This window comes from Thermobia domestica, chromosome 5 (genome assembly GCF_964235325.1).
Source record: "Thermobia domestica chromosome 5, izTheDome1.hap1.1, whole genome shotgun sequence".
In the NCBI taxonomy this organism is placed as follows: Eukaryota; Metazoa; Arthropoda; class Insecta; order Zygentoma; family Lepismatidae; genus Thermobia; species Thermobia domestica.
The window spans coordinates 309,673,287-309,689,162 of NC_137458.1; the positions used below are offsets into that span (position 1 = coordinate 309,673,287).

The 15,876-nt window shown below is 30.8% G+C and overlaps 1 protein-coding gene across 1 annotated transcript; it reads right to left on the reverse strand.

Annotated features, from left to right (window-relative positions):
• Positions 1 to 788: 788 nt before the first annotated feature.
• Positions 789 to 1,946, reverse strand: LOC145685639 (uncharacterized). Its single transcript, XM_081758029.1, has one exon. The coding sequence runs from the start codon at positions 1,944 to 1,946 to the stop codon at positions 789 to 791; it is 1,158 nt and encodes a 385-aa protein (XP_081614155.1).
• Positions 1,947 to 15,876: the final 13,930 nt, after the last annotated feature.

Sequence of the window (15,876 nt, forward strand, 5' to 3'; positions counted from 1 at the left end):
AAATGACGATGAAATAAATGTATGATTTAATATTCAGAAAGTGCTAGACTTTTAACCTATGGCGGGACTAGAGTCGCCATCTTCGTGTCAGAAGGTTATTACACTGAGCACGCATCCAGCTGTAGTAGTGTGAGAACTGTGACGCTCTTACTATGCTTCGTGTCACGTGTGACATTGGACGCTGTAATAGAAAAATGGACGGTTGTGAGGTGCGTTCTGTGATTAGGTTTTTGGTTGCCAAAAAGCCACAAATCTATTGAAATCCATCGCCAACTGTGTGAAGTGTACGGACATGGAAAATGAGCGAAGTCCGATTCCGTACACGGTCAAGCGTAACCGACAGCTCTTGGAGGTTTTGAATGGGATGTATTCGATCACAACACCATACAGCCCGGATTTGAAAGGCGGAGCGACTATAACCTCTTCCCAGCGATGAAGACATGGTTTGGTACACAATGCTCTGATACTGACGCCAAACTGCATGCCGGTGTAAGCCAGTGGTTGAAATCGCAGGCGGCAAATTTCTACTGCGACGGTATTGAAGAACTTGTACCATGGTATAACAAGTGCCTTAATTTGCATGGCGATTATGTAAGAAAATAGCTTAAGAGTTTACCTTTCTAATGTATATATTACAATTTGATTTGTTCATTCGGTTACGTTTTTTTATTATTTCAAAATGTCTGTCAGTTTCTGGACAGTTCTCGCATTATTCGAATAGCTATGCACTTCATGTTATGAAGTTCCGAGACAATTGATTAATTTAGTTATTTTTACGTAATTTGCCTTCAAGATCGATCACAACATTTTGAAACTATCAGTTCGAAAAAGAATGAACACAAACTGAAACTGATTCCAATTGAGAGCAAAATAAACGTAAGTTTTAAATGCTGAAAAGGCAATGCAAGTGGTTTGTGAGTGAGATAAAATCCATCAAGATAGTTGTATAGAATTGTGTGTTTTAACATAAGTTCGAAAAAGGTTTCTTTGTACCACTTATCTCGTAGGCCTGCTTCTAATATTCTTCGAATGAAAGCATTTAATTTAGGCAAATACGGTGAGTCTCTACTCAAATAAAAAGATGTGTAGTGCATAAGTGCTGGCTGTTCGACAACGTGTACTAGAAGACGTCCATCTTTAATTAACATTTTCTCTATAATGATACGATACAGATATTTAACAGGTTCGAAAATAACAACGTTTCTATTGAACGCTATGGATTCAATTGTACCTACAACATCTTTCTCGGTCTTATATCGTGGAATCATGCTTCTCATTGCAGGATTCAAAGATTCCATAATTATGTCTTTATGTTCGGGGTAACTCTTTACCTCCAAACCGCTTTCAGCTACATCGTCAAGGGTTTGCATTTCTCTGCCATATTCCGGAACTGTTAACACTACATCAATATGCCCTTCATAAATGGACATAATAACGATACAGAAAGCTACGTAGTGTATGAATAATATTCTAAGAGGCGTCGTGGATGGTTGATGAAGCACGGATACTTTCAACAATATAGACCAAGTATACAGTAATAAGCTTGTTTGTTTGAGCTGAGTTTTTCCACCATCTTGTATAGTGGTAAACGTATAAAGAAGTAAATACACAGTGAATATGGAAACTAAAATTAAAATCCATACATTTACTTCAAACGCTTTCTTTAAACGTTTCCATACAGGAACACTTGGTGCACTAGGCACTAGAAACGATATAGGAAGAGTTGCTACTGGTGTGGTGAAATCTAAAACTTGAACATCATCGGTATACAAGGGAAGAGCGTTAAGAAATATATCGGATTCTTTGAGGACAATATTAGTTAATATTGGATTCCATGTTATGTTTGGAACATTATCGATATATTCGGCCCATCTACTATGTAAAGTGAAGTTCATTTGTTCAGCAAATATTTTAATGAATTCTGCATCTGGACCTTTGTCGGGCATTGGTTCTGCAGAGAGTGCTGTTTCAGGAGTGTACAAGAGATCAGGAAAAATATCGTAACTACGTCCTCTTATAGTATACCCATGTAGATCTTTCAATTTGTCTGGAAATAAATCATCTACATTTGTTGATAAATCCTGACAGACATTACTTGATACTACCGGATACACGACTCCACTTCTGTTTTCGTTGTCGTTAGACAAAAAGGGATTATAACTTAAACTTTTATATGTATCTCATTGCTACTAAAAATACTGTTGTTTACCGAAAATAGTACAAGATTGATAACTCCTAACTTCCAAAGAGATTCTAGAATGAAATGCATTTCCTCTTCCCTAATCTCTTTGTCGAGTGCTAAAATGAAGAAATATCCTCTTGAATTCCATTGGATTGAATTCTGAGCAAATTGTAAAGCCTCTGTGATACCTCCTGAATATGAAATTGCTATTACAAAAACATCACCTTTTCCAAGCTTAGAGGTATCATGAAATTCAGCCAGTAATTCTTCAGCGAAGTAGGAGATTGAACTAATAACAACAGGAATTTCTAAATTTCGACGAAACCACTGATGTAAATCTGAATGAATGTCGTTATTCATAAATGCAGTAAATATAGAAATAAATCTACTTTTTTCAAAGTAATGTCTTCCCAAGAATATCATACAGTTAGTCATCTGTACTATCGGTATTTCTTTGTACTCTTGCGTTGTTATTTCGTAAAGATTTGGAAGATGACTCATTCCAAAATCTAGTAAGATAGTTAATAGATATATTCTCATCGTGAAAATGCTTTGAACCACTGTTACAGTAGTGATCCTGAAAAGAACAAAGTTTTTATTATACATTAAATAATCACCGGTATATACTACAGTGTTATGCCATTTAGTATACATGGTCCACTGAATTGATCAATGACAAAACTGTAGATCTTTATTTCTTAATTGATTAATTTGTAATTACGTCCAGGAATGATTTTACAGGACAAAACCTACTATTTAGGGAGAGATATGAATTCCTATAGTGCACTCAATTTCCCTCGCACTGAGAATCAAACTTGCTCTAGCCATTACAACAGGAAGAAGGGATTTTTATATTCTAAATTGTTCTTCCCAATTCACAGTCTGCATAGCGGCTAAAGGTCATATTAAATGTCCTTAATGGTCATTATTTTTCCTTTCATTCTTGCTGACAATATCTCTAAATCTTTTCTGGGTAAGATTTTCTACCTACTTACTCCTCTATTTAATTGGTAATGTACATCAAACTGTAAGTATTTCTCAATATGGCATTAGAGATATGAAAGAAAAAACTAAATATTGTAGCTCAATTATGACCTTGAAGATGCTCAACAGATTTCCTCACTCTTCTCAGAAATCAAAAGATAAAAGATAATATTCTCAAGGAATAAATAAGGACAAATTACTATTTAGTAAACAAGTCAATATATTTAAGATGGTCTTTCTTCCTACTCACTTAGCCATGTATGATGTAGTAACTACCATATAATGACACATATTTTGACAATTTGGAACTTAGCAAAAAACAAACATTTATTTTTACAGTCTATTTCGAAAATGTAATGTTCATATATCGTTCATTAAATGAACAGGAGGCATTAGATCATAGAAAAATATTATAGCACTTCATATAGCAACAAACATACAAACAAACAGAAATCAGAGCAAAATGTAGATATTGAAGAAAACTTTAACTTTAAAGTCGCAATGAACATTTGTTTTATTGCACTAACTGTAACTAAATTAATGTTCACTAACATAAACACAATATTCTTCTTTAACCTGAACAAGTTTAAACTAACATAAACAAAATATTAATTTAATACTGAAATAATGTGTAAGTACTAACATAAACTAAATATTCTGCTTTAAACTGAACTAGTGTGTAGTAACATAAACAAAATATTTTTAAACTGAAATAATGTGTAAGTACTAACATAAACTTAATATTCTTCTTTAAACAGAACTAGTGCGAACTAACATAAACAGAATATTATTTTTAAATTGAACTAATGTGTAAGCACTAACATAAACATAATATTCTTCTTTAAACAGAACTAGTGTGAACTAACATAAACACAATATTATTTTTAAATTGAACTAATGTGTAAGTACTAACATAAACATAATATTCTTCTTTAAACAAAACTAGTGTGAACTAACATAAACAAATTATTATTTTTAAATTGAACTAATGTATACGTACTAACATAAACATAATAATCTTCTTTAAAAAGAACTAGTGTGAACTAACATAAACAAAATATTATTTTTAAATTGAACTAATGTATAAGTACTAACATAAACATAATATTCTTCTTTAAAAAGAACTAGTGTGAACTAACATAAACAAAATATTATTTTTAAATTGAACTAATGTGTAAGTACTAACGTAAACATAATATTCTTCTTTAAACAGAACTAGTGTGTACTGACTTAAACAAAATATTATTTTAAAACTGAACTAATGTGTAAGTACTAACATAAACATAATATTCTTCTTTAAACAGAACTAGTGTGTACTGACATAAACAAAATATTATTTTAAAACTGAACTAATGTGTAAGTACTAACATAAACATAATATTCTTCTTTAAACAGAATTGGTATGTACTAACATAAACAAAATATTATTTTTAAATTGAACTAATGTGTAAGTACTTACATAAACATAATATTCTTGTTTAACCTGAACTAGTATGTACTAACATAAATAAAATATTATTTTTAAACTTAACTAAAGTGTAAGAACTAACATAAACCAAATATACTTCTTTAAACAAAACTAGTGTGAACTAACATAAACAAATTATTATTTTTAAATTGAACTAATGTATAAGTACTAACATAAACATAATATTCTTCTTTAAAAAGAACTAGTGTGAACTAACATAAACAAAATATAATTTTTAAATTGAACTAATGTGTAAGTACTAACATAATCAAAATATTCTTCTTTAAACAGAACTAGTATGTACTAACATAAACAAAATATTTTTAAACTGAACTATAGAGTACGAAATAACATAAACAGAATATTATTCTTCAAACTAAACTAGTATGTACAAACATAAACAAAATATTAGTTTTATACTGAACTAATATGTAAGTACTAACATAAACATAATATTCTTCTTTAAACAGAACTAGTGTGAACTAACATAAACAAAATATTATTTTTAAACTAAACTCCTTCTAAGTACTAACATAAACATAATATTCCTCTTTAAACAGAACTAGCGTGAACTAACATAAACAAAATATTATTTTTAAATTGAACTAATATGTAAGTACTAACATAAACATAATATTCTTCTTTAAACAGAACTAGTATGAACTAACATAAACAAAACATTATTTTTAAATTGAACTAATGTGTAAGTACTAACACAAACATAATATTCTTCCTTAAACAAAACTAGTGTGAACTAACATAAACAAATTATTATTTTTAAATTGAACTAATGTGTAAGTACTAACATAAACATAATATTCTTCTTTAAAAAGAACTAGTGTGAACTAACATAAACAAAATATTATTTTTAAATTGAACAAATGTGAAAGTACTAACGTAAACATAATATTCTTCTTTAAACAGAACTAGTGTGTACTAACATAAACAAAATATTATTTTAAAACTGAACTAATGTGTAAGTACTAACATAAACATAATATTCTTCTTTAAACAGAACTAGTATGTACTAACATAAACAAAATATTATTTTTAAATTGAACTAATGTGTAAGTACTTACATAAATATAATATTCATGTTTAACCTTAACTAGTATGTACTAACGTAAATAAAATATTATTTTTAAACTTAACTAAAGTGTAAGAACTAACATAAACCAAATATACTTCTTTAAACAAAACTAGTGTGAACTAACATAAACAAATTATTTTTTTTAATTGAACTAATGTATAAGTACTAACATAAACATAATATTCTTCTTTAAAAAGAACTAGTGTGAACTAACATAAACAAAATATAATTTTTAAATTGAACTAATGTGTAAGTACTAACGTAAACATAATATTCTTCTTTAAACAGAACTAGTGTGAACTAACATAAACAAAATATTATTTTAAAACTGAACTAATGTGTAAGTACTAACATAAACATAATATTCCTCTTTAAACAGAACTAGCGTGAACTAACATAAACAAAATATTATTTTTAAATTGAACTAATGTGTAAGTACTAACATAATCAAAATATTCTTCTTTAAACAGAACTAGTATGTACTAACATAAACAAAATATTTTTAAACTGAACTATAGAATACGAAATAACATAAACAGAATATTATTCTTCAAACTAAACTAGTATGTACAAACATAAACAAAATATTATTTCTAAATTGAACTAATGTGTAAGTATTAACATAAACATAATATTCTTCTTTAAACAGAACTAGTGTGAACTAACATAAACAAAATATTATTTTAAAACTGAACTAATGTGTAAGTACTAACATAAACATAATATTCCTCTTTAAACACAACTAGCGTGAACTAACATAAACAAAATATTATTTTTAAATTGAACTAATGTGTAAGTACTAACATAAACATAATATTCTTCTTTAAACAGAACTAGTATGAACTAACATAAACAAAACATTATTTTTAAATTGAACTAATGTGTAAGTACTAACACAAACATAATATTCTTCCTTAAACAAAACTAGTGTGAACTAACATAAACAAATTATTATTTTTAAATTGAACTAATGTGTAAGTACTAACATAAACATAATATTCTTCTTTAAAAAGAACTAGTGTGAACTAACATAAACAAAATATTATTTTTAAATTGAACAAATGTGAAAGTACTAACGTAAACATAATATTCGTCTTTAAACAGAACTAGTGTGTAGTAACATAAACAAAATATTATTTTAAAACTGAACTAATGTGTAAGTACTAACATAAATATAATATTCTTCTTTAAACAGAACTAGTATGTACTAACATAAACAAAATATTATTTTTAAATTGAACTAATGTGTAAGTACTTACATAAATATAATATTCTTGTTTAACCTGAACTAGTATGTACTAACGTAAATAAAATATTTTTAAACTTAACTAAAGTGTAAGAACTAACATAAACCAAATATACTTCTTTAAACAAAACTAGTGTGAACTAACATAAACAAATTATTTTTGTAATTGAACTAATGTATAAGTACTAACATAAACATAATATTCTTCTTTAAAAAGAACTAGTGTGAACTAACATAAACAAAATATAATTTTTAAATTGAACTAATGTGTAAGTACTAACGTAAACATAATATTCTTCTTTAAACAGAACTAGTGTGTACTAACATAAAGATAATATTATTTTGAAACTGAACTAATGTGTAAGTACGAACATAAACATAATATTCTTTTTTAAATAGAACTAGTGCATACTAATATAAACAAAATGTCATTTTTAAATTGAACTAATGTGTAAGTACTAATATAAACAAAATATCCTTCTTTAAACTGAACTAGTGTGTACTAACATAAACAAAATATTATTTTTAAACTGAATTAATGTATAAATACTAAAATAAACAAAATATTTTAAAAGTGAACTAATGTGTAAGTACTAACATAATCAAAATATTCTTCTTTAAACAGAACTAGTATGTACTAACATAAACAAAATATTTTTAAACTGAACTATAGAATACGAAATAACATAAACAGAATATTATTCTTCAAACTAAACTAGTATGTACAAACATAAACAAAATATTATTTCTAAATTGAACTAATGTGTAAGTACTAACATAAACATAATATTCTTCTTTAAACAGAACTAGTGTGAACTAACATTAACAAAATATTATTTTTAAACTAAACTCCTTCTAAGTACTAACATAAACATAATATTCCTCTTTAAACAGAACTAGCGTGAACTAACATAAACAAAATATTATTTTTAAATTGAACTAATGTGTAAGTACTAACATAAACATAATATTCTTCTTTAAACAGAACTAGTATGAACTAACATAAACAAAACATTATTTTTAAATTGAACTAATGTGTAAGTACTAACACAAACATAATATTCTTCCTTAAACAAAACTAGTGTGAACTAACATAAACAAATTATTATTTTTAAATTGAACTAATGTGTAAGTACTAACATAAACATAATATTCTTCTTTAAAAAGAACTAGTGTGAACTAACATAAACAAAATATTATTTTTAAATTGAACAAATGTGAAAGTACTAACGTAAACATAATATTCGTCTTTAAACAGAACTAGTGTGTACTAACATAAACAAAATATTATTTTAAAACTGAACTAGTGTGTAAGTACTAACATAAATATAATATTCTTCTTTAAACAGAACTAGTATGTACTAACATAAACAAAATATTATTTTTAAATTGAACTAATGTGTAAGTACTTACATAAATATAATATTGTTGTTTAACCTGAACTAGTATGTACTAACGTAAATAAAATATTATATTTAAGTACTAATGTGTAAGTACTAACATAAACATAATATTCCTCTTTAAACAGATCTAGTGTGTAATAGCATAAACAAAATATTATTTTTAAACTGAACTAATGTGTAATTACTAACATAAACAAAATATTTTTCTTTAAACTGAACTAGTGTTTACTAACATGCACAAAATGTTCTTTTTGAAGTAAGCTAATGTGTACTAGCATATAGAAAATGTTCTTGTTTGAACTAAAATAACGCGTACTAATATAAAGAAGTGTATTTGTTTGAACTAAACTACTGTGTTCTATAACAAACAAAATATTCTTTTTTAAACGAAGCTAACGTGAACTAATATAAGGAAGTGTACTTGTTTGAACTAATGTGTACTAACATAAACGAAGTGTACTTATATAAACTAAAATAATTTGTACAAACGTAAGCAAAGTGTACTTTTTAAAGTGAATTTATGTGTACGAACATAAGAACTATTCTTGTTTAAAGTGAACTATTGTGTACTAAAATAAAGAAAATATTCTTGTTTAAACTAAACTAATGTCTACTAATATAAACAAAATATTGCTGTTTCAATTGAACTAATGTTTAATAACATAAACAAATATGTTCTTCTTTAAGCTGAACTATTGTGTACGAACATAAAGAAAATATTCTTGTTTCAAATGTCTATTAATATAGACAAGATATTCTTGTTTAAATTGAATTAATGTGTACTAAGACAAACACATATAATCTTGTTTAAACTAAACTAATATGTACTACCGTAAACACACATATTCTTTTTGAAATTGAACTAATGTATCCTAACATAAAAATACATTCTTGTTTAAACTGCAGTAATGTATATTAACATTAACAAATATATGTGTTTTTAAACTGAAGTAACATATCCTAACATAAACAAATACTTCTTGTTTAAACTGAACTAATGTATTGTGTCATAAACAACATACTTGTTTAAACTGAACTAATGTATCTTAACATAAACAAACATATTCTTGTTTAAACTAAACTAATATGTACTAACATAAACAAAATATTCTGGTTTAAACTGAACTAATGTCTACTAACATAAACAAAAAATTCTTGTTTAAACTAAACTAATGTGTACTTATATAAACAAAATATACTTGTTTCAATTTATCTAATGCCCTCAAACTTAAATATTTTTTGTTTGAACTTTAGGAATATATACTAACATGAACAAAACTTTTTGATGTATTAATAAAACAAAATTGACAAAGCCACTAACAATATTAGGCTGTCTAAAAAGTATTGATCTTTTGAAAGATGAAAGTGTGATTAGATGGATTGCTATTTGAAAATAATATTATGGAACCACACTTGCACAATTTTGTATTATTATCTTCAGCTATTTTTCCGGCAACACTGTAATCATGTCTCTGCAAAATTCCAGTTGTATCTAGTAATAAAATCGTGACACGCGGTTTTTACAAACCTTTTTTGAAATTAACTTTACACAATTTAAGTAGGTTTGCAAACACTGAAACAGAAGTGTATTATAATGATTATTTAGAGTGTGCCAGGTGTTGTGCATCATGCGATTGTACAGTTTACTTGAGTACAAATACATTATTGTATTTTCTCTCTTTTTTGCTCATGCATTTTCTTACTAAACTGATTTTTTGTGTCCAACAAATCACTTTTGCAATACGGACTTACATATTTCGGTGTAGATACACTTTAGAATGGCATAAAAATACGTATGCGTAAAAACTACTGTGGAACAAAACACTAACCAACTTGTGCTCGGCAGTGATGCAATATGTCACGAACTTCGTGTCTCATGACCCGAAAGATCCAGATACAGTTAGATCCAGGTACAGTCAGATGCATGACCCATCAGACTCGACGTAACCAGATAGGCCAATGACTAGGAGCAAATCAATTATAAAACATCGCCATATACATGAAAAATATACAGGGTGTTTCAAAACAACACCGACAACGTTGGGAGATGATTTCTGACACCAAGATAAGACAAAAGTATAGACCAACCTGGGTGCACAAATGCTTTCTTTCGGAGTTATAGGCTGCCGAAAACACAAAAATCTGAACTTTAAAGGCCCACAGCTCCAAAACTTTGGTTGCTGCTTTAATTGGGTCAAAATTTCACTTAGGAACTATATACACGCTATCCAAAAATAAGCGTTTCAGAATCTTGAGGTACTCACGCAACAATTTTTATAGACGTACTTTGGCTACGGGTATTTAATTTGAAGTATTCACCAACTACCTATATAAAAATTGTTGCGGAAATACCGCAGGATTCTGAGACTTGGATATTTAGATAGGGCACATACTAGTTCATAAGTGAAGTCTTGACCCGACTGCGTTAAATCCCATAGTTTCGGAGCTAAGGGCCTTTAATCTTCACTTTTTTTTAATGTTTTCGGCAGGCTATAACTCCGAAATCACTGATTCCTGCACCCAGGTTGACCTATACTTTTTGTCTCATCTTGGTGTCAGGAATCATCTTCCAAACGTTGTCGGTGTTGTTTTGAAACACCCTGTATATATGAGACTACTAATGCCATTCTGACAAACATGATTCCTCTGTCATTGTCTTATCACTAAATGTAATTTTCTCTCTCTCCCTTCCTCTCTGTGTATGTGTATGCATGTGTGTGTGTGTGTGTGTGTGTGTGTGTGTGTGAGACAAGTATTGCACTGAAAGATAACTACAAGGTCTATCAGAGTACAAAGGCGGCAGGAAATAGCAAGAATAAGACACAAGCACTGAGCATCATTAATACACTATAAAATTCTGCAGTAATGATACAGAGAAGATATTTGGGCCCGGGTCAGACTGGGTCTGAAAAAATGGGACAGAGACCAGGATGATGTGGACAAAAGTCATGACACAAGTGACCCATTACCCATTCCATCACGGTTCTAGGCTGCCACTAAAAAGTACGAATTCTACTTAACCAAGTCTGGACTGCAGAGCAGCAGGGAGAAGGGCTCTGTAAGTAGCAGGCGCGTCAGGAACGGTGGGTAATCAGATAAATGAGTATAGCGGAAAAGTGCTGTATTTGGCATAAAAACATATACCTTACGTGTTGGATTATGTATTTGTGTGTTATTATGAACGTTAAAGGTAAGATCTTGATAAGTTTTCATTGCTTCCACATTGATGCTCTTAAAGAACAAACAATATGTACGAAAATTTTCATAAATCTCTGAACTCTCGGGCACTTCTATGGTTGCTCATTATGAGTTAGGACACTATCTTTAGATAACTTTACCTTACTTCATTTTGTATACCGTTCTTAACGATAACATTATGGAGGAATCCGTTCTTGGTAGTTTAGCCTCTCATTAATGAATTTCTACGTAAATACGAGCGTTACATCTAAAATAACGATATACTTCGATTATTTACACTCTAATCTATTAGAATATTGTTACAAATTTCTTCCGTAAATTTCACAAATATGTGGAACTCTACTGAAAATTTGCATCCTTGTTTATCTGTCTTAAAAAACAACAACAACAACAAAAAAAAATAACTCATTTTGAAGGGAAAGAAATGCTCCTTGTCATGCGAGGTCTTCACCAGAGATAAGGTCTTAGTAATTTGCAGAGTGGTAAATTGTTTCAGAAGTAGAAGTAGGAAATTACAAATTTTAATTGTTTTAAAGATGATTTTTCAACGAATTCTATACCGGTCAGTCAGTCACATAATGGCAATACATTATTAAATCTCATTGAAATATAGAGTTGACCATAATTATGCATGTGATGTTTAGAAGATTACGGTAAAGAAACTGGCAACCTAACTTGAACATACCCTAGTAGCAGATGCAACTTGCAAACCGCTTGCTGTAAGCTTGAATTTCAAGTCGGCAAAGCTTGCATGAAGCTTGATTGGAAAGCGTGAAAGCATGCCGCTAGCTGGATTCCAGTAACGAAATTACATGGAGACAAGCTTACATTCAGTGTTCCATTCAAGCTTGATGCAAGTAGTTTATAAGTCAAGTCAATTGCCAATGAACGGCCAGTGATGCTATGTCGCTCTACGAAGGGGGTAAAACATTACTTGCAAGTACAACAAAAGGCAGATTGTATAAAAGCATGAGTTTCAATGCAAGCGTAGAAAGCCAAAAGTCATGTACGTGCCAACTGGCCGAAAGCTTTTGGCTACTAAGGTAAAATTGAATATTAAACGCATTACTCTCAAATCTTTACATTCAAGAATTTTAATCTTTGTTCTCCAAAGCATGGGCCAACAATGCACCATCCAAATCAACACATTCCTGGAGACGAAGAGCAACCATCCAAATCGATACCGGCCTGGAGACGATGAGTAACCATCCAAATCGAAACATGCCTGGAGACGAAGAGCAATCATCCACATCGATACATGCCCGGAGACGAAGAGCAACCATCCAAATCGATACATACCTGAAGACGAAGAACAACCATCCAAATCGATACATGCCTGCAGACGAAGAGTAACCATCAAAATCGATACATGCCTGGAGACGAAGAGCAACCATCCAAATCAATACAAGCCTGGAGACGAAGAGCAACCATCCAAATCGATACATGCCTGGAGACAAAGAGCAACCATCCAAATCGATACATGCCTGGAGACGAAGAGCAACCATCCAAATCGATACATACCTGAAGACGAAGAGCAACCATCCAAATCGATACATGCCTGGAGACGAAGAGCAACCATCCAAATCGATTCATGCCTGAAGACGAAGAGCAACCATCCAAATCGATACATGCCTGGAGACGAAGAGCAACGCTGTTCCCAAGCAGCTTGACAGTCCCGTACTGGTATCTTGTGGAACTCTTCTCTGATAGTTTCCCGTGCTACAGTTCGGCCAAATTGCGCATGCCATTATGACACACTTTGTCCTTTAAAACACTCAATAAGAAAAAGTCAGGTAGTGGTACGTCGGGAAATCGAGTTGACCACTTCACAGACCACACGTCTGCCGATCCAGCGTTTTGGAATGTTTCGTTTAGTTCTGTCTGGCAAACATTAACGCTTCTAAATCCAGTGGCTCTTATCCTCACTCTCATGCTACACAGTGTTGTCATATCGAAACTTTTTGTCCAAAATTACAAATACTACAGTCAGTCAAACATTCATAATCAGGAGCCACCCTGTATAATCTGTATCTTTATACAGGGCCGGATCCAGGATTGTCTGAGGGGGTGCACCAATAACTACCAATACAATTTGAACTAAATTTAATTGTTTAAAATGCCTTTAGGCATCTGTGATGTGAATGAGGAATTCCTTTGGAAATGCTAAGTGTGTGCTCTCGATGAATTCTTTTCCTTCAACCTTCAGAAAATTGACTTAAACTATTGATTCTGCAACATTCAGTGCTAACTTCTCGCTTTAGCTAATGTATATTTACAACGAACTAGGATGCACGTGCACCTTTGCAGCCCCTAAATCCGGCCCTGTATATATATATAAATTTTGAAGTTGTACCATAACACTGCAAAGTGAACCTTACTCCTTCAGCAACATCACACTATTTTCATTCAAACTTCTGCTCAAGTCAGAGATGGCATGGGCCAATGAAACTTTAATCCACGACCCACTGACCCACTAAAACCCATCGTTATCAACACGGATTCATGATCCACGCCCTCGTCTCCACTGACTAAAGACTTTAAACTTGTACTAAAACTAAAGCTGTGAGTGAAATTATCATTAATCGGAGTGTGAATTTCTACGGTCAAGAACCTTTCTCTTATAATACCGGTGGGCATGACCTTTACGATATAGAATAGTAAGCTGTTTGTCATAGGCCATATTACGATGAATTTCAATTTAGTTATCATATATAATTATTTTCTTGTTGAATGAAAGACACTTTTCAGTGGAAAATAGGATTAAATTTGGAAGTATCAAATCAAGGTAAAGTAGACCAACGTAAAGGAGAAAAAAGTGTAAAATTCGTCTTTGTTCCGAAATCTAAGTGGTAAGTTCTATTAATACTATTACAATTGCAAATACCAATACCCAAAAGAAATGCCTGAAGTTCTTTTTTCACTTAGATATACTCATCTCAGGTGAGTAAATAGAAACAAATGAAAAGGGAAGGAAAATAGAGGCCTTGAAAGTAAAAAGTACACAAATTCACTAATGTTCACAAGTTGCTGTGTTACAATACACTGAGCAAAGTAGATCGGTGGGTCAAGGTGGGTGGTGGGTTGCAGTGGGTCATGTCTTGTTGACCCATGACCCACTCACAAATATTGACCCACTTGATCCACGAACCACTCAATCTCTGGAACAAGTAGATGCAAAACCATAAAAGATAACTTCCACTGGTTGTACTAACCTAATGTTTAACTATTATGACAAATTTAAGTGATGATATAATTTAAAATGTAATAAGCAGTCAAAAGGCAAGTGAAGCAAAAGGAAAGTGATGTTAAACTTCGCACTAAAAATTACTTCTCAGAGTGACTTTTTGCCTCTTAAAATCGATTACTGCACTGGCAGATTTATTCAATGCCTCTCACGTCTTTTATACATGTATATTCTATATAAAAAAAGACCTAAGTAGATAATCTGATTTTGAAAACCATCAACAAGCAAATAAAAACATGAACATGAAAGAAATTATTGATCGAGAAATGATGTTTTCATATTTTATTTTATTTATGAATGTGTATATTTACCTTCTTTTGTTGGGGAAGAGTTTTTAAGTTCCTTTGCAAACGTCAACTAAAGAAAGTACTCTTATGAAGAAATAAACAAGCTATACAACTGAATGTATCAGAACAAGCTTCCGCAATACAAGTAAATATGCTTTGAGCAGCTGCAATGTATTTTTGCACGTGTGATGTATGATGGCTTTCGTGGTCTCTAAATGATTGCCAATAGAAATAAGAATTTCTTCTCTTGATTAGGTGACAGCTAATCAAGTACATAAGATATATTAGTTATTCCAATACCCAATGTGTATTGGAACCTTATCGACTGTAAGACAATTTTCAGAATGTTTGTTATTTAGTATTAATATGAGATCACTCTAATTATAACAGAGGGTAATTTATATAAGTCATCTGGCAAAACTTCATGTAAGATAAGGCTACCAGAAAGGAAGGAAGTCTGACAAAGAGTGTTTCATGCTCGAAGTAGCTAAGCTACACTGCAATTAATACTACTTGTCCTTTTTGACAGCTCGCTGTGCTCACGTGATAATCAATGCTGTGTTGCCAGCTTTTGCATCGGGTATTGAAACACGAAATTATTCACTGCAAGTAAATCTCAGTTTTCTAAAATTAAATGACACAAAAGAGAAATAAAAAGAATGCTCTCAATAACCAGCAGGTCCACTATTAAAGTTGACATTCGACTAAAACAATTTGCATTTGTTTACCGTATAGTCATTGGGCAACGTGCGGAAAGCGTGGTATGTTTACTAT

Coding starts and splice junctions, on each gene's coding strand:
- LOC145685639 (XM_081758029.1), bottom strand. CDS start 1,946: ATGCCCGACAAAGGTCCAGATGCAGAATTCATTAAAATATTTGCTGAA.